This window comes from Takifugu rubripes, chromosome 20 (genome assembly GCF_901000725.2).
Source record: "Takifugu rubripes chromosome 20, fTakRub1.2, whole genome shotgun sequence".
Taxonomy (NCBI): Eukaryota; Metazoa; Chordata; class Actinopteri; order Tetraodontiformes; family Tetraodontidae; genus Takifugu; species Takifugu rubripes.
Genome location: NC_042304.1, coordinates 2216583 through 2240744, shown reverse-complemented (window position 1 = coordinate 2240744; position 24162 = coordinate 2216583). Strand labels below are relative to the sequence as shown.

Sequence of the window (24162 nt, the reverse complement as noted above, 5' to 3'; positions counted from 1 at the left end):
TTTGCTTCATCCTCTTCATCGTCGACTCTACGTCATCAAACGCAGACGCAGATGATTAGTCACGTGCCGTAGAAGTATCCAGATCAACATGGCGGCTTACAGGAACATGTTCAGCGCTTCGAGGCATCTGCACAGAAACCCAGCCTTTTCCCTAAAACCACAGGGGCCGATGGCCTTCAGGACCGGTGGGAGAGAACCTCGTCTTCATGGCATCCCCGTCCTGAAGTCGTTCCAGCCATCACGGCCTCTTTCTGGTGCAGGGACCTCTCCTGACACATGCGTCCCACTGTTGTCTAACTTCGCCTCTAAAGCTGCAATGTCACCTGGCTGCCGGTCGAGATTTGGATGTAACCGTTGGGCACGGGTAGGATCCGTTTTTGGTGGCCAGCCGGCGCTCCCCTCAGCCAGACCCCGTCCCTTCGTGATGCAGGCTCGGATGTTCGTAAGCAGTGGAAGCGGCGCCGACTTCTCAGGAGAAGACGATGCGGAGAGTCCTGCGGGGGAAGGCTCTGTGGGAGACGGAGGGATACCCGGCAACGGTCCTCAGATGACGGCTCTGACCCCCATGATGGTCCCGGAGGTCTTCCCCAATGTGCCGTTGATCGCTGTCAGCAGGAACCCCGTGTTCCCTCGCTTCATCAAGATCATAGAGGTGAAGATGATGTAACCTTACATCCTTTTTAATGCGCGCCTCACACAGAGGTTCTTGGTGAAACTATTCTTTCAGTTTCCAATAAAAGTTCCAGGTTTTGGCATGTCCAACATAACCCAGGTAGCTTCCCAGGCTAGCCACGATATAGAGGCACACTGAGCAACCGTCTCTATTTTAATACAAATAATATATCCTCAGGAAATTTTAAAACTCCTTTTATAATTTATCAGACAGGTCTTCTTAACTTTTCAGATGTGGTTGAATAGCTAAAATAGGACGGAGAGGGATGATGTGTAGTTTTTATCACGTTACATTTGTGTTCTTTGATTGTAATAAGATCTCTGTTGTAGCTCAGCTGAACTCATTTTAGAACTAACTAGTATAAAGATTGAATTGTGGCTTTCATTGGTTTAGCTAGTGTTTGGTAGCATTAATTACAATAACTTAATTTTCATATCATAATGCTTTTTTTTCCTGTAAGAATCATCGTGTAGTAAAAAAGAACCTATTTAAAGAAAATGTTTCTTTTTTCCCCCAAACAGAAGTGTGTATAAATGTTTTTTTAACAGGCTATTCTGTATTCATGATGTCTTTGTGACAGGTGAAGAACAAAGGACTGATGGAGCTGTTGAGAAGAAAAGTCCGTTTAGCTCAGCCGTATGCTGGAGTCTTTCTCAAGAAAGATGACAAGTATGTCCCAAATATCACTGCATCATCTTCATTCCCTGATGGTCTGGTTGCTACACAGCTGAACCTGTCAGTCCCAACACGCTCCTCAATAATCCTCTTGCCACTGAACTTAATATAAATGGGAGTGCAGATCACCACGTGCCATGACATTTTGTAGTGGTGGTCATACTGTAATTCAGTATGAGGCAGTGAGTGTTAGTCTGCATTTGCCCTCTGCTAGTGATTCCAGCAGTGGTTCTGATATAACCACAATGTGCTACATGGTAATTCAGTCAAATCTGTTGAAGACTGAGAACGTGTCATCTGTCTGACTGTGAAGAGTGTTTCTGTTTCTTGCAGCAATGAGTCCGATGTGGCTGACTCCCTTGATGACATCTACTCCACAGGAACATTTGTTCAGATTCATGAGATGCAGGACCTCGGAGACAAACTGAGGATGATTGTCATGGGACACCGCAGGTTAGCCATGTTGTTGGTTGTGGCCACGAGTTCAGCACAACTGCAGAAAATGTGTTGTGACAGGCTGGAAAGAGACTGCAGTAGAATTTGTTTGATTTTGTGCTCTTGCAGGATTAGGATTACAAAACAGATGGATGTTCAGTCTGAGCAGGAGGAGGAGAGTGAGACCCAACGAAGACCATCGTCAAGATACAAGTCCAAACAAATTCGCAAGGAGCAAACAGAGTCTCACAAAGAGGAGCTGGAGGGAAAGGTATATAGCATTAGTATTAGCATAGCTATAGAAGACATTGGCCCATTAGATGGGCTCCAGTACCAGAAAAACAAAGAGGGTCTCATTGCTGTCATTACAGCAGGAAGGACATTTGATTTTACTCAAGCAATACAATCTTGTACTTGTTGGTGATGCTCATGTACTGGTCAGGGCTTGAAGTTCTGGTGTAACATCTATCCAAATGTATACTTCATTCTTCAGTTATCCAAATGTATACTTCCTTCTTCAGTTATCCTACCACACAGACCAATGGAAGTTAGTAGGTGCAAATTTAAATAGCGATTTGTTCTGATTAATCCATAGTTAATTAACCTAAGTGGAACAATGAGAGTGGTTCCAGTCAGAGTCAGTGTAACAAGATGGCGGTAAGAGCTGGATATCACTGAATGTTCTCAGTCATCCAGGTGGAAGGAATGCTTGGCTTAAGAAAAATCAGCTGGACTTTCTTTAGCTTTTCCAAAATGTTTCACCTCTTATCAAGCGGCTTCTTTAGGTCTTGGATAAGAGGAGAAGGCTCTTCGAAGGAAACGTTGAATTCATACAGGAAGAACTTTCTCATGAAATGGTCAGAGACCACTAAAGTGAGCAGATGATCTGATGAAGGTGAACTGAGAGGAGCAGGTTAGATTAGAAGCAGGTCTGGAAGCCAGACAGCACCCATGCTGCTGCCACCTGCAGCCAGGACCCCTGTAGGAGGGAGAGAGGAAAACTCAAACACCTGGAAAGGAAAGGTCAGAGACAGGAATGCGTAGACAAAGCCTGAAGCTCCTGCTGACAACATGGAAGCATCAAATCGTCTGCTGGCTCCTTGCTGGGAGAGGCTGTGACAGTAGTTTGGCCATACAGCTGAGTGTTTAGGTGCCTTCACACACTTAACCTCTATTATTTGTGTTAGATTTCAGAAGCTGATTTGACTCCGAAGCTTCAGTCTTTGCCAGATTCCAACATCCTGATGGTTGAGGTGGAGAACATCCATCATGAACAGTTCGATGTGAACGAGGAGGTCAAGGTACAAAACCCTCTCCTTAGGATGAAGCTGTTTCGCCAGGGCGTTTCAAAACCAGTCTAACTGAAATGACGTTTCTCTGGTGTCTCAGGCGTTGACAGCTGAGATTGTGAAGACGATCAGAGACATCATCGCTCTCAACCCCCTCTACAAGTCAGTTTTCTGTCGCATTCTTTCTCACTAATTACTCTGATTCACACTTAATAATGAATGAAGCCTGTCATACCTACTAGTTTTACTTGAGTTTCTGTCCCTCTTGGTTTGGCACAATAACAGACCCCCTCTACAACAGACCCCCTCTACAACAGACCCCCTCTATAACAGACCCCCTCTACAACAGACCCCCTCTACGACAGACCCCCTCTACGACAGACCCCCTCTACAACAGACCCCCTCTATAACAGACCCCCTCTACAACAGACCCCCTCTACAACAGACCCCCTCTATAACAGACCCCCTCTATAACAGACCCCATCTACAACAGACCCCCTCTACAACAGACCCCTTCTACAACAGACCCCCTCTATAACAGACCCCTCTACAACAGACCCTCTACAACAGACCCCCTCTACAACAGACCCCCCTCTATAACAGACCCCCTCTATAACAGACCCCCTCTACAACAGACCCTCTACGACAGACCCCCTCTACGACAGACCCCTTCTACAACAGACCCCCTCTATAACAGACCCCTCTACAACAGACCCTCTACAACAGACCCCCTCTACAACAGACCCCCTCTATAACAGACCCCCTCTATAACAGACCCCCTCTACAACAGACCCTCTACGACAGACCCCCTCTACGACAGACCCCCTCTACAACAGACCCCTCTACAACAGGCTCCTCTACAACAGACCCCCTCTATAGCAGACCCCCTCTACGACAGACCCCCTCTACAACAGACCCCTCTACAACAGACCCCCTCTACGACAGACCCCCTCTATAACAGACCCCCTCTACAACAGACCCCCTCTACGACAGACCCCCTCTACGACAGACCCCCTCTATAACAGACCCCCTCTATAACAGACCCCCTCTACAACAGACCCCTCTACAACAGACCCCCTCTATAACAGACCCCCTCTACAACAGACCCCCTCTATAACAGACCCCAGTCTCTGTCATAAAGATCCATGTTCATTCGTGATCTGTAACTCAGGAGCTCTCTTCATCACAGTTATAAACAGCCTGATTCTTCTCCATTTAGTTTGGTTTTGAGTTTTATTATTTACTCAGACTCAATTAAGGTATTTGTGTTAAACTTAATTCTTAGTTAAGGTACAAAGCGAACTCAAAATGTAGTTTTCCAAAAGTATATCTACTCCATACTGCATCAAATCAAATCTCATCAAATTCCGTTTGTGTCTACTGAAAGCTCACAGTAAAGGGAAACTTGATCATGTACAATCTCTTTTGATTTCACATTATTGTCACCGTAGTATTTGTCAGGCATGCAGTAAAAACTGAAGGAAGAATCTAAATGAGCTGTGGAAAAGCCCCTCATCAGCAGATTTTAAGTATGTAATCATAAGGTTCTGTAACTGTTCTGTGTGTGTTCCTGTGTGTCAGAGAGTCGGTCCTCCAAATGGTGCAGGCTGGTCAGAGAGTGGTGGATAACCCCATCTACCTCAGTGATATGGGAGCAGCTCTGACCGGGGCAGAGTCACATGAACTCCAGGACATCCTGGAAGAGATGCATGTAAGGAAGAAGGGATGAGGTGACATGTGCAGTCTCCTATTTTTCACAGCTCACTTTGAACTCGCTGTTTGTGCGATTAGAGCAGGGGTGGGGAACCTTTTTCATATCGAGGGCCATTTCAATTTTTATAAAGTCCTCCGAGGGCCATACTATTATGAACACATACCTAGGGATGCAAAAAAAAAAGACAAAAAAAGTATATAACCACTGTGTTACTAAGTCTCATGATTGCTGCATTTGAGTTTGAATTATTTATTTAGCACACATGCATATAAAATCACCTGAAAAAATGACAAACAAGTAAAATATGTTTTCATGATCATACAAAACAATAAAAAAAAAGAGGTGCAGAGTTGAGGCAAGAGACCCGTAAGGGCCTGTTCGAGGCCTCTACTCACAAAAACTGCAATACAACAAGATAATCAAGAAAATAAATGAAAAGAAAGAAAGATAAAGACAATAATAATAACAACTAGAAAGCACTCGGAGAGCGCAGACCTCCGCCAAGCGCAACAATTCCTGCCATATTGTGATTTCCACCATAAATATTAGTCCCACATATACTTTGACTACATATGTAGATTCCTTGACCATAAAAACATACCGTTAGCCACTGGAATCATAACAATATACAGTATGTCTTAGTTCAATAGTTATTCCCGAAAAAAAATTCACGCTTTGAAACAATTTTACTTTGTCCGGCGCGAGCGCCTCAACACCTCTACGAGGCACTCCTTCACGAACTCTCCTTCGGCGTGAGGTTTCAGCTTTGTGGCTATTAATTCACTCACCACAAAACTTGCACGCGTAATATTCTCTATAAGTGCACATATAAAAATCTTATTGCGTTGCGGGCCGGTAGAAATGGTCTTGTAGGCCGTATACGGCCCGGAGGCCGGGGGTTCCCCACCCCTGGATTAGAGTTCTTTGTCTCATTGAACACAGGCATGAAAAAAAGAAGTGTATGACCATAACTATCAGCTCTTTCACTGAAGTTGTGTTTGTACCATGTTTGACACTCTATATTCCTGCAGATCCCAAAGCGTCTTTACAAGGCCCTGTCGCTGCTCAAGAAAGAGTACGAGCTGAGTAAACTGCAGCAGCGCCTGGGCCGAGAGGTCAGCCGTCACTAAACACACCATTCATATATGTATGCATGTGTCCCCTGCTCATTTACCATATATATGTCCCGGTTCTGTTTATAGGTGGAAGAGAAAATTAAACAGACTCACAGGAAGTACCTCCTCCAAGAGCAGCTCAAAATCATTAAGAAGGTAGACACGGGGGAGATTTCATATACAAGCCACCATTTTTTGGGTGGATTTTAATCCGCACCACACTGGTAACTTCAACTTTACCCAAATGTCAGAAATGTAAGCGTCATTCAATAGGCCAACCCTGGCAGGGAAGTGCACTGAACCGATTTACAGAAGTCATGTCTCTGTTCATAAGCGGGTCCACAGATGGAAACCTCGGAATAACAAAAATAAAAAATAATGCAAGCAATGGATTCATCAAGCTATTGGCTCTGATTTACCGAGCCCTAGATTTAGCTGTCATGCCGTCGTTGGCACGTCACACATGGAAAATGTAGATTGTACTCTAGCAGCATTTCCTCAAAGGCTGCAGGTGGAAGATCTCCTACATTGGTCACTCTCGGGCAGCCATCTTTGGAAGTCAACTCGGGGGTTTTGAGGATCCTCCGACTTTCCAATTGGGAAATCTGACCTTAGTTACAAATTCTTACTTCCTGCTGGTGACCTCCTCCCAACGTAGTCGTGTTTTTCATACTTTGTTCATAGTATTATAAGCAGAAAGCCCCTGTAAGCATGCATGTGGCCAACTTTTAAGGCCTCCTCCTATAACATACCAGTATTTAATGAAACGGGGATACTGTCCAGCCATAAATGAGTCTATTTCAGTGCCTATATAGGTACTGCAAAAACATTACATTTTCTTTAGAACTTTTAGGCTTACAGTCACCGTTTCCTTCTTACTTGGACTAAATGGAATGTAGAATCATCCAATTTGGCTCTTTAACATGCAGCATATCTTCACTTTCTGGCACCAGTGTTCATATTGTGAGACTTTTTAAATGTGTTGTATAACTTATATATTACAGCCTTCGTAGCCTGATTTTTGTTCCTGGGTTCTGGTCTCAGCTCAACTCATTTCCTCCAGTTTGGTTCCTCCAGACACTGTGGACCAGCAAATCATGTATGTTTCCAGTCAGTTTCAGGCTGACTGCTCGTGTGGTTGCAGGAGTTGGGACTAGAAAAGGAGGATAAGGAAGCTATTGAGGAGAAGTTCAGAGAGAGACTCAAAGAAAGGACGGTTCCACAGCCCATAATGGAGGTCATCAATGAGGAACTCAACAAATTGGGACTGCTGGACAACCACTCATCAGAGTTCAAGTAGGTCACCTACAGAAGGTTCTTCATTTAAGTGCATTGTGACCACTGATGTTTAGTAGAACTGTTTCACCCAAAAAGTGAAGTGTAATACAACTTGTTTGGGGGACTGCTGCCTTCTGGGTCACCTGCAGGAAAGTTCTGCACTGCATCACTTCACATTTTCTGTATGAAAGCGTCGCTAAGTGGCTTTGTTGCATTCTGTCCTCAATAAATACAGGTTAAAAATAGCAGGAGCGAATTCAAGCAGCGCATATATGAACTGAGCTTTAATTAAAATGATTTAACATGTTCTAGTTGTAGGTGATAAAAACTTCTTTTGTTTAACTTCAAAAGACATTGGCAGCATTTACAAAAGATAGTATTTAATAATGATTATTTTTATAAGAAGTTTACTGTTGATTTTACAGACTGGTTGAAAGAAAGGAAGATGATCACTGCTTTCTAAGGCCTCCTTTGCCTGTTGGGAGCAGTAGCAGCATAATAGAAATGCCATCATCCCGATTCTAATCTTGAGACGAAGAGTTAAAGTAATAATGATGCGACGCGTGACGAATCACCACGGGCTGCCACAGCATGGCGCCATTTGGTGACGTCCATATTCTGGTGATTGACCCCCATGATGTGTGTTCCAGTGTAACGCGGAACTACTTGGACTGGCTCACGAGCATGCCCTGGGGGACCAACAGTGAAGAGAATTTATCACTGGACAGAGCCAAAGAGGTGCTAGAAGAGGACCATTATGGGATGGACGATGTGAAAAAACGCATATTGGTTAGTGCTTTTTAGTGTTAAAATGTGAATGGTCCTTTAGAAGCTATGAAGCTTTTATATAAAGAGATCCTGATTCCTTTCCTGTCTCTGTTATGCAGGAGTTCATCGCAGTGAGCCAGTTACGTGGCTCCACTCAGGGAAAGATCCTGTGTTTCTACGGCCCTCCTGGTGTTGGAAAAACATCCATTGCCCGATCCATCGCCAGAGCTCTGAACAGAGAGTACTTCAGGTTCAGTGTTGGCGGCATGACAGATGTGGCGGAAATTAAAGGGCACAGGTCAGAAGTCTGTACACACGTCACTGGACCTTTGAGTTGTTAGGACGCCTGCGTGTTAGGGCACCATGCTGTATTAACAGGATTTTGGCTAATTTGCCTTTCACATAATGATGGTTTAGCATCACCTGTGGAACCTTCAGTTGAGATGTACCGTAATTTCTCTGGACTAGATTATGCGGCTTTTAATCAGGTACGCTCTGTAGTCCAGAGATTACGGTAATTAATATTATTAGATGACATTTCCATTTTCTTCATTTATATACCCACATTTAATATACTGTATTTTCGCGACCATAAGGTGCACCGTATTAAAAGCAGCAGTCTCAGTTACGGGTGCTATTTCTGTATTTAACACATATATAAGGCGCAGCGGGTCACAGGGTGTGGGCATGGTAAAACATACCGGTACGCTAGCTTGAAACCTGCATGCTAGCGTGTGTTTTTAAAAAGGCAGTGGGAGCAAAACTGAGTTTGGTTGTACTTTATTGAAGTATTTTGCAATGTACTCATGTTATTTTTTGATCAATCCTCATCCACAAATCCAGCATTTACAGATTTGGAACTTAGTGCACACATAAGATGCACCGCATTATAAGACGCCCCCTCTATTTTAGGGAAAATTTAAGACTTTTAAGTGCACCTTATGGTCGTGAAAATACGGTAGCTGTCTTTTCCTGCTTTAGGGACAAATGTCTTGGTAATTTGCAAGAGCTGTTAAAACAGCCATTACAGCAACTTCTGTTTTAACCTAATAATCTTCATCTTAACTGTTTACCCTCCAGAGAACACATCTGAAGGAACAATAACTATATGTTGATTTATTAATTCTTATCTCTAAATGGTTTGCTATGGTCAGGAGGACGTATGTTGGAGCAATGCCAGGGAAGATTATCCAGTGTCTGAAGAAAACTAAGACGGAGAACCCTCTGGTGCTAATAGATGAGGTCAGTGTGGCCATGCTACCGTTAACCGACTCTACCGCTGCAAGATTATATGGCTCACTCCACGCGCACACACACAACCTGATAAGTACTTATATGCCACAACTTTTAAAGAAAATATCATTCATGTGGAAGTTGGAGTTTGCTGCCTGAAAGAGTGGAATGAGCAGGGTTCACACGCAAGGGTTTTCAAAATCCTAAGAGATTTTTGATCTGCTACAGATGCAAATGTGAAGTTAAGAGAATCAAGCATGGAACAGTTTAGATCGCTCAACACAGCACATCACACACAGATCCTGAATCTAGATCTAGAATCTCATCCTGTTAGCCAGAAATCTGGCGTCATCACATGTGATCTAACAAAAATGAAGAGTTGAAATGGCGACAACTGGAAAACACAGCATGCAACATTGAAGAGCACAAACAAGAGGGAACGATGGTGGTTCGGGGGTCGCCGTTTTTCACGAAGCTTTTTGTTTGTAAATATTGAACAAGTTTAATATGTACGATTGTCAGGCCTGACCGGTTTTGAAGTGGATTATTGGGACAAATTCACTCTTAACACACCTCAGCCCACAGAATACCTTAGAAGACAGTCTTATAAGACATAAGATAATTGGGCGTTTGCCGTCCTTGGTCAGGTGGAAATGGGGAAAAAAACAGCCCAATTAACATCAAGTGAGTATCCCGCTTAAATAAAGGTGTTACCTTCGGAAAAGAGTGGTACAGGCCTTTATCCCGGCAGGGTTCACTTAGATATGTATCCCCTTTCTTAGCTGGGATTCTTGTTTTTTCCATACCCCTCTTTGCTAGGTGGATAAGATAGGTCGTGGATACCAGGGTGACCCATCCTCTGCCTTGCTGGAGCTTCTGGATCCTGAACAAAATGTCAACTTCCTTGACCATTATCTGGACGTTCCCGTAGACCTATCAAAGGTAGGCATGTGTGTTTGGTGCTATTCCACCTTCCAGATTTCTCCTTTGCTCACGCTTTGTTCCAATTAAGGTCTTGTTTATCTGCACGGCCAACGTGACTGACACCATCCCAGAGCCTCTCAGAGATCGGATGGAGATGATCAACATCTCTGGATACGTGGCTCAAGAAAAAATTGCTATTGCAGAGGTTACCAGCTCCTCCGAAGCTAATTCTCTCAAAAATGGCTTTTATCCATATCTAACATCTGAATTGACTATTTGTGCAGCGCTACCTCGTCCCTCAGCTTCGTACCTTGTGTGGTCTAACTGAGCAAAAGGCCTCAATCTCATCCGATGCCCTCGCTCTCCTCATCAAACAGTACTGCCGGGAGTCCGGCGTCAGAAACCTGCAGAAACAAGTAGAAAAGGTAAACCATTGGAAAGTGATCCCCTTCTGTGGTAACCCAGAGATCATTGGATCACTTCTCCTGTTAGGGGAAGGAGGGAAAAGAGTAACGCTCATGTCGCTCGTTCTCTTCCAGGTTTTCCGTAAGGTGGCGTTCAGTATCGTGAGTGGTGAACAAACCGCCGTGACCGTTACCCCCAACAACCTGCAGGACTACGTGGGTAAACCTATTTTCACAGTGGATCGAATGTACCAGGACACGCCTCCAGGAGTGGTGATGGGGCTGGCGTGGACTGCTATGGGTAAGAAATGCACGTGCATAACACCCACTCACACACTCTCACACGCACGTGCGTACACAAGTACTTGAACATGTGATTTGCAGCCGATTGTCCTCTTACTAGGAGGCTCCACGCTGTTCATAGAGACCTCTTTGCGGCGTCCGTTAGTAGGAGCAGACTCTAAAGGAGAAGGATCACTGGAAGTTACAGGTCAGTCTAAGTCACCAGCCCCCCCCCCCCCCCCCTCAGGTAATCGGGCTTGTTCTGCCCTCATGGAAACCATATTAATGGTGTTTATTCTGATCGTCAGGTCAACTGGGTGATGTCATGAAGGAAAGTGCAAAAATAGCTTCAACCTTCGCTAGAATCTTTCTGATGACCAAACAACCTGAAAATCACTTTCTGGTCAACTCACATCTTCACTTACACGTCCCTGAGGTAACCGCCATCATACTGCCCGTGATGTCTGTCCTTGTTCTTCGCTCACAGCTCAATACTTCAGTCCAGTTTCACAGAACTGAAACCTCTATCAAGACACCAGAGGTCCAGTATTTCTGGACTGGAGGGACAGCAGCACTTTTCACTGTCCACAACTGTTGTTTGTTATTCAGGGAGCGACTCCCAAGGATGGGCCAAGTGCTGGTTGTACCATTGTTACAGCCCTGTTGTCGCTGGCAATCAACCACCCGGTGCGTCAGAATGTAGCCATGACTGGTGAAGTTTCCCTGACTGGCAAAGTTCTCCCAGTAGGTGGAATCAAAGAGAAAACTATAGCTGTAAGTACAGTACACACACACAAACCCACACACACACCCCCACACACAGAGTGTAATAGTTTACCTCTTTTTAGGCACGGCGCGCTGGCGTCACCTGCATCATTTTGCCTGTTGAGAACAAGAAAGACTTCTCTGACCTGCCAGATTACATCACAGAGGGCCTGGAGGTACACTTTGTGGATCACTACAGCCAGATCTACCAAATCGTCTTTCCTCAGAACCAGTCGTAGCCAGATTTTTCCTGGTACTTGTGCTGATTAAGATGGATTTCTATGAACCCTGTTTATTACCACCAACACAGTAACTCCTGAGGATTAATACCATTAAAGTCTTTTATTGCTTTTTGGATACATGTATATATGGGATTTAACATGATGGGATAAGGCGGTAGAAGATGGATGGATGGATGGATTTAATCTGCTGCTGTGAGAATTGTACCAGCTGGTCTGTCCAGCTACCTTTGGGATGACTTTGATGCAGAGTAATAGTGTTTCTACCATCATGAACGTGGAAGACCTTCATGGCAGGAAATGACATCACTGGACTGGAAGGTTAAAGGCAGCGGTGCTGGAGATCTACGTGCTCGGTAGATGATGGTGAGAAACGGAACAGTATGATATCTTCACATGAGCAGACAGCAGGAGTTGGTGTAATTTTGCTGCCAAGCAGCATCTTAAAATTGGACTTGTAATAAATCTCTTTGTCTTGAGTGGGTGTGATGTCTCTTAAAAATAATCAAACCAATTAGCAACCTTGTTTGGGTCCCTGGTCCAAGGTTCTATAAGAACATCTCACCCATCACACATTCCGTTTAGATTTTAACCCAAATCAGTTTTTAATTTCATCTTTAACATTTTCATAATAACAGAAAATCAAAAGGCCCCTCAGCAAAAGTTTGGCCCCCAGCATAGTTGGTGCCTTGCATCACCCACTGTCGGTGCCCAGCGGCGCTCCCTGTCAGTGACCAGCAGCGCCCCCTGTTGGTAACTAGCAGCGCCCCCTGTTCTTGACTAGCAGTGCCCTGCTGTTGTTGCCTAGCAGCGCCTCCTGTTGGTGCCCAGCAGCGCCCCTTGTGGTCAGTATCACAGCTTGTAAAGGCTTCTGTAGCAGCCAAGAGTCTTTCAGGTCTTGTTGGAGGGATTTTGCTCCATTCTTCCTCACCAAAGTCTTCAGTTCTGTCAGGTTCCTGGGCAGTCTCCTCTCAGGTCTGTCCTCAGATGTCCAATGAGGTTTAGATCAGGAGACTGGACTTGATTCCTAAATGCTTCAGGCTTGTCTGGATCTTCTTTAGCAAACTTTTGATGAAAGATGTGATGGTGAGGATGCAGGAGAGGTTTTCTTCTCATGACTCTTCCATGAAGCTCCTATTTGTGCAGGTCTGTCTTCTTACAGTCTTCTCCTGCGGTGGACGCCCATCATTTTCATCTTCGGGGTTCTAGACGGCTGCTCTGAGGAATGTTAGGTCCTAATCAAGCTTTGAAATGAACATCAGCTGACCTTTGACCCATGACCCTAACAGGCTGATGAAGGTCTGATGCTTCAGTTCTCTGAGGGCTCAGATCAGTTTCATGTTTATCCACCAGCTACCTGTTACTGAACTGTTCCCATTAACAGGAACTTTGAGCAGGGAGCCCAAACCTTTGCAGGCCTCTGAGCTGTCAAGAAGATGACCTCCAGAGTGACCTGAGAGGTTGAGGACAAGGACGACCTGCGTCTGCGATGTTGCTGAGACCTGAAGGGGTAGAGGACAAACTGGGCACCAGTAACTGCAGCCTGTTGGGGAGGCTGACGTGCAGAGGCCATGGTCACCTCAACAAGAACCGAACCTCTCAACCCGACTAACAGATTTGTCCAAAGCTCAAGAGACCTGTGAAGGTTCTGAGGTCTAAAGACACTGCAGAGGAACCCTGACCTGCTTCCACTAACAGGGCTTGAAATTCGTTCCTTGATAGTTGATAATGACACTGTCGTAACAGTCACACACATATTTGGACTCCAGGATCACAAAACACTGCAAAATCAAGACAACTGGGTGTTTTTTGCTTTAAAGTTGAGCAGATGATGTGGTGGAGCTTCATCTCTACCAAAACAAAAGCACTTGGGGACTGTGCGCAACATCAGAACAGAAAGAACGTAGGAAGAGATTATTGATTACAGCAGGGGTGTCCAAACTTTTTGCAAAGAGGGCCAGATTTGATAACGTGAAGATGCCCGGGGGCCAGTAGATCCTTCTGATGTTTTTTTAACCAGAAAAGTTACATGCAAATGTACACTATTATAAAATACATTTTCATTGTCACAATTCTCTTTATTTTTCAAATGGCAGTGTAACCAAATATAAGCCACTCAGGCAGAGGTGAACAACTCTAAAAACACAATTCTGCCTTTAATTCATATCTGGAAAGTCAGATAACATTGAACACTGAACTGTATGGAATACCGCAAATTTCCATGAGTTTGATAAATGTAATGCAAAGTTTTCTGTTATCATTCAAGTTTAAAACAAGTACATTTTGCTCTTGTCTTTTACAAGATCTACAAGAAAGGAGGAATTACATTTTAGTGATTTATTTATTCTGTTAGTGCCAGCGGGCCATAAATAATACATTGTAAGACTGAAGTTGCGGCCGTATGAAATCTTACCGCGGGCCATGATTGGCCCCCGGGCCAGACTTTGGACATGCCTGGATTACAGCCTTCTCTAACCGCTGCTTAACATTTGTATCTCCTGTTTTTAAGCATTACATGGTCTTTTATGAAAATAAAGGTATTTCATCCTCTGTTTATGATAGTATAATGATATACTTGTCCCAATAATTGATCGGTCCATTGACCACCAACATTTATCTTAGCTGCTCATCGTCCTTTGGTGTCCAGCAGTTTGAATTAGATACGATTCGGTCACAAAATTATGTGTAATATCATATAGGAACATAGTCACAATTTGCAATGTCACACATTTAAGTTAAAAATAAACCAGAAAAACAATAAATGATAAATAATATTTTGAGAGTAATATTTTACTGTATTGGTTTAAAAATGAAGACTGAAGTAGATGAAACACAGCTCATGGTCATTGTTTCTGTGAGGAGCGTGTGTGTGTGGGTGTGTGTGGGTGGGGGGCAGAAGGAAAATGAGGGGCCTTAATAAATGTAAACAATTAAGAGATGAAAGGTTGATCATTCGAATCTAGATGGTTCTGTTTGGGTTTCTTCCCTGTGTTGTGCTGGTTTCTACTTTATTTCATAAATGTGCTCCATAAAGTTAAAGCAACACTTGTTGATCATATTATAGCATTAAATCCTTTGGGTTTATTGGTCACTTAAGCAGCAGAGGAGTAGAAACCAGGCACACGAGAGGGGCAACAGGGAGGTGCAGGAAGGGCTTCACAGGGTGGAGGCCCCTGGCATCAGTCCTCTCCTCATCTGCTCCGACCGCTCGTCTTTGACTAATGCAGCTGGCAGAGGTGGCCGGGCGCTCCAACTCCCCCAGGATGGCTCATCGATGTCACCTAAAGGTTTGCTGCAGCTCAAGAGCACGGAGAAGATTCCCGGCTGTGAAGGTTCTCAGTCATCCAGGTCATGGTAGTTGAATCACAGCAACTGGAGTTTTTGAGTTCCATGAAGATGTTTCACCTCTCATCTAAGAGGCTTCATCAGTTCTGACTGACTGCTGGGGAGTTCCAGGTTCTTCACCTCTTCAGGAGCCATGAACACATTTGGAGCTTCCGTCACCTGGTTGTTGGTTCCCCACCCCTCATTAGGGGAGTCGTTGAAACTCCCCCTGACACCATGGGGTCAGCTAGAAGTGATGAAGCCTCTGGGATGAGAGGTGAAACATCTTCATGGAACTCAAACAGTTCAATTGCTGCGATTTAACTACCAAAACGGTGTTTCCTACCTCTGGCCCAGTAAAGGCCCAGGCCCCCCTGCTGTGGAACCAGCTCCCTGTCCAGGTACGGGAGGCTGACTCCATCGCTACTTTTAAGATCAGACTTAAAACCTACCTCTTTGAAAAAGCTTATTGTCACTAATTCAGTAGTTCCAGTTACAATCATAGACAGACAAATTATCATACTTAGGGGGTCGTCTAATCATTAGGTCACATCTTAGCTGTGCTGCTATAGGCCAAGGCTGCCGGGGTCCAGAAACATGATCACCTGACAGGCCTCTGTCACCCCGCTGGGTCATGGTTTCCTCTCCTCTCCTCTCCTCTCCTACCTATCCTATCTTCTACCTGTCCTGCCCCTTCTCCTCTCCCTCTACCCAGCCCCCCATCAGCAGGAGGGTCCCCCTACATGAGCCTGGTCCTGCTCAAGGTTTCTTCCTGTTAAAGGGGAGTTTTTCCTTGCCACTGTTGCTTGTCTGGGGTCAGGCCCTGGGATTCTGGAAAGCGCCTAGAAACAATTTTGATTGTAAAAGATGCTATATAAATAAAGATTGATTGATTGATTGATTGATTGATTGATTGAAGACCCTGTGTGGGTATCCAGCAGGATTGTGTTGGTGCTGTAATGATAACTGCTGTTTCATTCACTTGCACACGTTTCTCTGCTTTACTCAGACTCATAAAGGAGCTTATTGTCACAAGCAATGACCACCGACACAATGACAGAAGAAACAAAGAGAAGAGCCGTGTCTTCAACCACGATGGATGGAAGCAGCACCACACTGGGGTTCCATCACAGAAGAAAAAGTTTAAAGTTGTTTTTCCTCTGGATCTGGGGGTGTCAAACATCAGAAGGAACAAAATCAACAAGTGGAGGAAGCAGCTAAAGCAGCTTTCTACAGACTAACGTTATAGGATGTTCTACACATGAAGGCTATCAATGAAATAGGAACCAATATAAATATAAAAAATGTAGATATTAAAGATCTACACCTCATCCCGACACTTTAGAGGATTAGGACAACTCTGGTTTTGTGCACAATGACAAGAGTTTCAGAATAAAGTCTACGCAGGCCTCCAGGCTGCTGCTGCCAGCTGCTCTAATGTCAGCCTGAGGTCACCAGCAGGGCACATGTGGAGCATTCGCAGTTCACGGAGCGAGAAAGACCCCCGTCTGCCCCCTCCGGGGGGCCGCCAGACTGACTGGAGATGATGTTTTACAGGCAAAGTTGCAATGAGAGCCTTCCCTTGCTCCTTCAGCAGTGGATCTCATAAGCGATCTGAGAGTCCATGAAGAGGCTGGAGTGATTAAGAAACATCCCCTCGGCCTCTGACGTGATCACGGGCTCTGCCTCCCCTCCCTCGCCGGCCATTCTCTTCATGGTCCGGATGTCACCCTCCTGCTGCTGCTCCTTGCTGGGGGCCAGAGTGGGACTCAGCGTGTGGCTGGACGTGTCAGATGGAGCGTGGCAGCCCAGGTTAGTGGTGGAGACGGCGGCGGACAGAGCGTCAGGCAACACGGGCTTAGCCCGGTTGAGGACGTACATCTCATGGCCGTGCTCGTCCCGGTACTCCTCCAGCTGGGCAAAGGTGGTGGGGCCATCAGAGTAGTCATTCACATACAGGATGCTGTCTTCCTGCAGATTACAAACAGGGTTCATCACGTCACCTTCCAGGAAAATCAGGAAAATGGAGGCTTTGTGGTAATTTCATGCTTTTTAGCCTAGTTACGCGCCTTCTAACGTTATTTCTATCAGTTACTTTGGTCGCAGTACATTCACACACCACAAAATATTTTAATAACGGAGCTGCTCTTGCTTTGGTGTAATTTAGTTGGATTACAAAGACCAGCTTTTACTCTCCTGCCTCATCTTGGCTAATTGAGCCCTCTCAGATCACTGCTCGGACCGTCACCCAGACATGCAGCTGTTCTTCCCGCTAATCTAATTGAGCCCAGTTAGTATTGCAGCATCTGGAAGTGATGGTGGTGAAGGACCATTCATGAATTGCAGAAAATCCCTGTGTTCTTACACCTTGCATTAACAGGCATGCAGCAGTAGACAGACCTTCACCGCTCCGGTGGTTTCCTTCTCTCGTTGATAATGCCGGTTGTAGATCATTGCAACCAGCAGCAGAGCCGTCAGAGTCAGGAGGGAGATGCCCACAGCTATAGCAGTCTGGGTGGCAGCTCCGAGGGAGCTAAAGGCCATGCTACCAAGAGCATATAGGGGCTCCCGGCTAACATCTGACCCCGAAACAGGGCCACGGCCCCTTCTGCGGGGCCAGGCAGGAGAGAAAGGTGAGGACAACTGAGACCAGGAGGCCCAGATGGAAGAGAAGGAGGAGGAGGAGGATGTGGATGAGTTGATGGCAAGCTCAAAGGTTACTCTGGCCATGCCCCCAGCATTCCAGGCTTCACATTCATAGAAGCCTGCGTGAGCCACGGTCACATTATTCAGGAACAACATTCCGCTGCCAGTGTCAGGGTCAAAGCGCTCCACTTCACTCTTCTGCAGATGGACGCGGCCTTTTTCGTGGTCTTCCGCTCTGCCTGTGAGGTCGTCTCCAGCGTCCAGCTCCTGCACCAGGGCTCTGGGAGACAGCGCTGTTTTCCCCTGGGACGCCTTCCTCCAGGTGACCTGCAAAGACGACCGGCAGGTCACGCTCAGCGCAATGAAAGTCTTTTTTTTTCCCCTGCTGACCGAGCATCAATAAAAAAACTCGCGTGTTAACTGTTGTTATCTGTTTGCCACGTTTCCCTTATTATCATCATCAGCTTTCATGGGAATGATCGGCTCAATAAAAACACAAACAAATGGACAAATCTTCTTCTTGTCATTCATATATGACCTGGACCTGAAGAATACTAGAAGAGGCTGGAAGATGGATTTTCCCGCAGCTTTTCATTAAGTCATCGAAATAATTTCAGCATTCAAAAGGCTAAACTCGTTTATCGGTTCATTACGCACAAGCTGATCAGCATCAAGCTGTTGTAGTGGGTTCAAACCTGTGGCCGAGGGTAACCAGAAGCATGGCAGGACACCCGTATGCTCTCCCCCAGACGAACAGCTAGCCTCCTGTGCTCCAGCTGCACCAGCGGTGGGATACACACCAGGCTATTCAGCGGGATCTCCACCAGGCTCAGGTGGGAGAGGCGCGGCGGCTCGATACAAACCAGACGGCGCTCTGCAGAGCTAAGCAGCCGCTGACCCTCCTCATCAATCCAGCCCCTCAGCCAGTGGAGAGCACAGTCACAGCGCCACGGGTTGTCTGCAAGAGAGCAGGACGCAAGGTCAGAACTTCCTGGTAGGCAGGGATCATACACACATCATGAAACCCTGAGGGGCTTCAATTTCCTCCAACTACAGAATGGCGTCTCTCTCAGCTTGTCTTTAACCTTCAGTTGTATTTAGAATCTCCCAAAACTCAATTTCATCCTCTCAAATGTTGCTGCAACTTCCAAATGTGACTGATCCCTTTTGCTAGCTCGGGTTTGCTGATTTGGTCTGAGTCAGCTGTCTGTTCTCGCCTTTTCCAGCCCACGTGTCCCAACTGAGGCTGTAAGACATTGACCTTTAACATCTGCGTCCACCAGAACCTCTGAGTTGGACGCCCTGGTTCTCAGGGGACAGAGAAGAGTCCCAACTCCAGGCTGAGGATTTCACACACATCTCCACAAGTGAGAGGAAGAAGGTGAAGTGGACAGTCCCACACCAGCAACATGTGTGGGACAGCTGGTTCTTATCGAACCTTCTACATGGGTCCAGACTGTGGGAGGTTCTGAGTGAGGAGCCCACACACCGTGACAGGCTCAGAGCAGAGCCACAGCTTCCCTGAAGGCTCCTGCATGTCTCCATGGGGATTACCTTACGTATCTGATTAGATAAGCCGCTAAAACGATCAAATTCAGGGAATTCATTTTTCCAGAATTAAGATCAAACAGCCTTTTAAACCACAGGCGTCGCACGCCAGGAGGTTTAACTTCATTAGGCTGATTGATATTATACAGAAGGGTGACGCCTTGTTCAGAGTCACGGTCACCTGTGATGCGCAGCACCTGTAGGCTGACCAGAGGTTGCAGCGACGCCGGGCCCATGGTGTGAAGATTATTCTTGCTCAAGTCTAGAAGAGCCAAAGAGGTCAGACCCACCAGAGCCTGGTCTGATAACACCTCAACATTGTTGTGCTGCAGGTGGAGCTCCTGCAGGCGCTGGAAGACACAGAGGGTGGAATCTTCTATGAATTCATCTCAAGTTGGTTCCTGTGCTGAAGCTACCGTTTAACGCGTCACAGCGAAATCACAGCTCCGCCGCGCCCTCAGTTGGTTCACCTGTAAGCCCCGGAAGGTGTAGTCCAGCAGGCGTGTGATGTCATTTCGTGCTAGATAAAGAATGCGGAGATGTTCGAGTCCCTGAAAAATGTCAGCTGTTAAAAGGTGGATGCGGTTTCCATTCAATGCCAGCTCCAGCAACTGACCCTGGTTCTTGAAAGAGCCTGGTTCCACTGCTGAGATGGTGTTGTTCTAGAGAGGGAGGGAGAGAACGTCAGCTGCTATCAGGACCAAATCACTGCTGTGTGTGTGTGTGTGTTTATTACCTGCAGGTATAAGTAGTGCAGGTGTGTCAGCACTGAAAGGTCGAGTTGACGGATTTGACTGATCACATTGTCCTGCAGGAAGACTGACTGTGGAGACAAAGACGGCGTAAATGTCAGAGAGGTTCCGCTCGCTTCCCAACGGCTAACGTCTCAGCAGACTCTTCTCCAACCGTTTCCTGCTGAGCAAGCTGCCTTTGGTGCTGTGAAGCTTCAGATAGAAGCATGAACGGCGCATTTTTGACTGTTCCGAGTCTCATTTTGGTTCCTGTTTAAAAGCCTTTAGCATTTCGACATGATGGAAGGTGGAGGCTCCATCTGTCCTTTGTGTTCCGAGTACCTGTGAAGCAGGTTAGTTCGTATTCAAAGAAGAGGCAGTCGAAGTCCCGTTTGGATCCTTTGGAAAGCTCCAGGACAAAGCTGATGGTATTTTAATAGAACACAGGCTCCTGTCACATGTTGTGTTGTATGAAAGGAACCATTATTGATGCTGCTGTGCTCAAAACTGACAGTATTTTTGCAGCTCTGTTTCACACTTGGATGTTGACACATCCATGCCTTCACGAAAACAGACAGCTAAGTAGCATCTGTAGGGTCACCTTTCACATTCTCCTGTGTTCAGGATCAGTTTACCAATAATCTGCCTTCGTTTGTTACACTCGGGGCCTGTAGTCACAAAGAAATCCCTTTTAAAGTGATGAGAATGGTGCTGGTGAAGGCATCATTGACCAAGCTTTATTAATTAACATTTAGCAAAAACCTACTGGGCTAAAACCATAGAAAGGCTGTTATTAAGTATGTAATAAAGGTGCAAAATTTGGTGAGCGAATGTGTTCTTTCCCACCTGCGTGGACGGGGGGATGTTTTTGGGGAGGCCCCTCAGGCCCGTGGAGCCACACTCCACAGTCAGGCTGTAGCAGCGACAGTTCAGGGGACAAGAAGGAGACGCTCGGCTCGGAGAAGAGAGAGACAGCAAAAGAACGGGCAGGAGACAGTCCAGCAGAGCAGCCATCACATCCAGAGGCAGACCTGAGCAGGAAGGAAGAGTCACCAATAGGTCACTTGTGCTGCCTTATTTAGACTGAAACACAGATGAGTTGAGACATCGTCTCCAAGGCCTGGACGCGAGGGGCTGCTGGTGGCTGAAGGAGGTTCACGTTCACCAGGTTCTTGGAGGACGACGCACTAAAACTGCATCACAACAACTTTGTGTGTTTTTAGTGTTATTTCTCCTCTCACATGAGTGTTGAACGCGTACTCAATGTAACCAGGAAGATAGAGCAGGTGATCATCTCGAGGCCCCAGGGTCAAAGCAGGGCGCAAACATCTCATGTGAGGGACATGCTGGTGCAGCAAGGGGGGGCGCGCGGGAACCGGGTTATGATGCGTGCGTGTTGGTTTCCTCTTACAGGCCAAAAGCACACATTTGGAAACTCAGTGTCCGCTGGAAACACCCGGAACCAGAACCAAGTTACAAGAAATTTGAATTTACATGAATTTTGATTGACGGCTGCGCGGTTGGACCGACAGGTGCGTCGGTGGGTCCCGAACCTATGCGCACGGACGCGGTGCGTTGGCGTCATGTTACATATGAAATAATTCGAGTGGCCTATTGCGCATTTAATGCTGATCCGATTCAATTTCTTAACCATTAATGTTACTAACGAACAGGTAACAACCCCATTCCAGGTATTTCTGCACAGAGAACAGATGAATAAGAAGCACCTCACCAGAACAATGGAAGAGACGACTTCTTATTCTCGGTCCGAAGCCTTCAAACGATTCTCTTTATTGGCGTTGAAGAACACAGCATTTGGTGTGTGCACGGTCCGTAAACGGAGCACCGTGGGCCCGATGCAGTCCGCGGACAGAAGGCCCGATGGAGGCAGCGGAAATGGCGCGACAAGAAGACGATCATCGGGCAGAATGATGGAGCCTCGCCGCCGTCATCCACCTGCGCTGAAGGCTCGGCTCTCGGTCTGCACCCAGAGGTTTAATCCTGCTGCATCCCCGGGAAGCTTGAGCCAACATCTCTGCTCCGGAGGACCACAGTTAAGCTGCCAATGTCACCGGAAACAGCAACAAACACGTCGGAAAATATTTCAAAATAAACCCGCAGAGGCGTGCGAGTGGTCGAGGTGTTGGGTGGTGGGCTGATACAGAAATTACATCAAAATACATGTACAGGACGGCTATTGAGCCATAGCTGGCAATTAATACAATTTAAGAAGTAATCATCCTTGGTGACTTTTGGCTGCTGGTAAACATTAAATATTTTCCAGCTCTGCTGGCTAAAGAAAACACAAAGTAAAAAATGTACAAAAATCTCAGTGAAAATGAAGTCTTGAAAATAACACAGCTGCTATCCTTTATCAACATGGCTTTTATTAGATGGCTTAATGGTTCCTGAGCAGTGTTGCCATAGTTACTCACCCCAGAAGGAATGAGAAGGCTCCCATAAGATGAAAACGTGTATGAAGGCAGCCAGGAGAAGGTGATGGAGGCTGTCTGGGCTGCAGCTCACTGGAGGTACTGCACCAGGTGATCCACTTCAGCTGAACCACAGCACCAACCCTGAAGATACTGGCCTGTGGCTGCCAAACTGGACCCCTTCAGCATCCAGGCTGCACCAGCAAATTCTGTCCTCAAAGATTATGAGAAAAGGGGAAACCGAGTCAAGTCCGACCTCCACTCGAAACCAAGCTGTCTTCCTGTCAATGGGGCCCGAGCTCTGACACAGGCCGTGTAAGGGAGTTCGGTAGCCCACCCACCTGAGCCGCTGCTACGAAGAGCATCAGCAAGGACAGCACAACTTCATGCAGTAGCTTCTTATGATAAGAATGAAATATTGATAATTCATGTTTTTCCTGTTCCTTAGCAATGGACGAGGAAACTGCACAGAAGAACAACCTCAATCAAACCACATTAAAATAAGAAATAAACACTGAATTCAAAGTGAAGGTAAAATGATGAGACTTGAGGAGATCTTTCCAGACTTTGGTGTCCTCAGCCAGGATCGCCTACATCAGCTGAGCTGCTGTTGGTGCTGGTCCTGGTGTTGGTGCTGGTGTTGGTACTTGTAATGTTGCCACTGGTGATGGTGCCACTGGTGTTGGTGCTGGTACTGGTGTTGGTGCTGGTGCCACTGGTGCTGGTGTTGGTGTTGGTGCTGGTACTTGTGATGGTGCCACTGGTGCTGGTGTTGGTGTTGGTGCTGGTACTGGTGATGGTGCCACTGGTGCTGGAGTTGGTGCTGGTGCTGGTACTGGTGTTGGTGCTGGTGCTGGTGCTGGTGTTGGTGTTGGTGTTGGTGCTGGTACTGGTGTTGGTGTTGGTGTTGGTGTTGGTGTTGGTGTTGGTGCTGGTGTTGGTGCTGGTACTGGTGTTGGTGTTGGTGCTGGTGTTGGTACTGGTGATGGTGCCACTGGTGCTGGTGTTGGTGTTGGTGATGGTGTTGGTGCTGGTACTGGTGTTGGTGTTGGTGCTGGTGTTGGTGTTGGTGCTGGTACTGGTGTTGGTGTTGGTGTTGGTGTTGGTGCTGGTGTTGGTGCTGGTACTGGTGTTGGTGTTGGTGCTGGTGTTGGTACTGGTGATGGTGCCACTGGTGCTGGTGTTGGTGTTGGTGATGGTGTTGGTGCTGGTGTTGGTGCTGGTACTGGTGTTGGTGTTGGTGCTGGTGTTGGTACTGGTGATTTTGCCACTGGTGATGGTGTTGGTGTTGGTGATGGTACTGGTACTAGTGATGGTGATGGTGCCACTGGTACTGGTGCTGGTGCCACTGGTGATGGTACCACTGGTGCTGGTACTGGTGCTGGTGATGGTGCAACTGGTGTTGGCGCCACTGGTGCTGTTACTGGTGATGGTGCCACTGGTGCTGGTACTGGTGTTGGTGCCACTGGTGCTGGTACTGGTGCTGGTGATGGTGCCACTGGTGCTGGTACTGGTGATGGTGCCACTGGTGTTGGTGCTGGTGCTGGTGTTGGTGTTGGTGCTGGTACTGGTGTTGGTGTTGGTGCTGGTGTTGGTACTTGTGATGGTGCCACTGGTGCTGGTGTTGGTGCTGGTGCTGGTACTGGTGATGGTGCCACTGGTGCTGGTGTTGGTGTTGGTGCTGGTA

General features: G+C 46.6%; 2 protein-coding genes across 5 annotated transcripts; one reads left to right on the top strand and one right to left on the bottom strand.

Moving 5' to 3' along the window:
* lonp1 (lon peptidase 1, mitochondrial) lies at window positions 1-12273 on the top strand. Its single transcript, XM_029828539.1, has 21 exons — window positions 1-652; window positions 1254-1342; window positions 1682-1801; window positions 1913-2054; window positions 2971-3084; window positions 3173-3234; window positions 4654-4783; window positions 5818-5901; window positions 5989-6057; window positions 7046-7197; window positions 7830-7968; window positions 8067-8245; window positions 9102-9189; window positions 10000-10122; window positions 10193-10309; window positions 10389-10529; window positions 10644-10809; window positions 10912-10998; window positions 11099-11226; window positions 11400-11564; window positions 11639-12273. The coding sequence occupies exons 1-21, from the start codon at window positions 89-91 to the stop codon at window positions 11792-11794; spliced, it is 3015 nt and encodes a 1004-aa protein (XP_029684399.1). The 5' UTR covers window positions 1-88; the 3' UTR covers window positions 11795-12273.
* A 3817-nt stretch (window positions 12274-16090) lies between these two features.
* LOC101061069 (leucine-rich repeat-containing protein 24-like) lies at window positions 16091-23159 on the bottom strand. Of its 4 annotated transcripts, XM_029828681.1 has the most exons (10): window positions 22817-23158; window positions 22479-22684; window positions 21776-22102; window positions 20890-21074; window positions 20049-20135; window positions 19783-19974; window positions 19494-19662; window positions 18460-18722; window positions 17519-18091; window positions 16091-17089 (listed from the first exon to the last, which is right to left on the bottom strand). In XM_029828681.1, exons 4-10 carry the CDS (start codon window positions 21055-21057, stop codon window positions 16709-16711), a joined length of 1833 nt encoding a protein of 610 aa, XP_029684541.1. In that variant the 5' UTR covers window positions 21058-21074; window positions 21776-22102; window positions 22479-22684; window positions 22817-23158; the 3' UTR covers window positions 16091-16708. The 4 variants fall into 4 exon arrangements, with proteins under 4 accessions (XP_029684541.1, XP_029684540.1, XP_029684543.1 ...); XM_029828680.1 differs by having other exon boundaries at window positions 22479-23158; XM_029828683.1 differs by lacking the exon at window positions 19494-19662 and having other exon boundaries at window positions 19929-19974; window positions 22479-23159.
* Between the last annotated feature and the right edge of the window lie 1003 nt (window positions 23160-24162).

Bases quoted from the DNA above. Each gene is read 5' to 3' on its own strand.
- lonp1 (XM_029828539.1), top strand. From the start codon at position 89: ATGGCGGCTTACAGGAACATGTTCAGCGCTTCGAGGCATCTGCACAGA. The intron at 1,343-1,681 runs GTATGTCCCAAA...TGTTTCTTGCAG, and splicing joins TTTCTCAAGAAAGATGACAA to CAATGAGTCCGATGTGGCTG. The intron at 10,530-10,643 runs GTAAACCATTGG...GTTCTCTTCCAG, and splicing joins TGCAGAAACAAGTAGAAAAG to GTTTTCCGTAAGGTGGCGTT.
- LOC101061069 (XM_029828680.1), bottom strand. From the start codon at position 21,057: ATGGCTGCTCTGCTGGACTGTCTCCTGCCCGTTCTTTTGCTGTCTCTC. The intron at 20,136-20,889 runs GTGGGAAAGAAC...TTGTCTCCACAG, and splicing joins ACATCCCCCCGTCCACGCAG to TCAGTCTTCCTGCAGGACAA. The intron at 18,723-19,493 runs GTGACCGTGACT...GCTCTCTTGCAG, and splicing joins ACAGGTGCTGCGCATCACAG to ACAACCCGTGGCGCTGTGAC.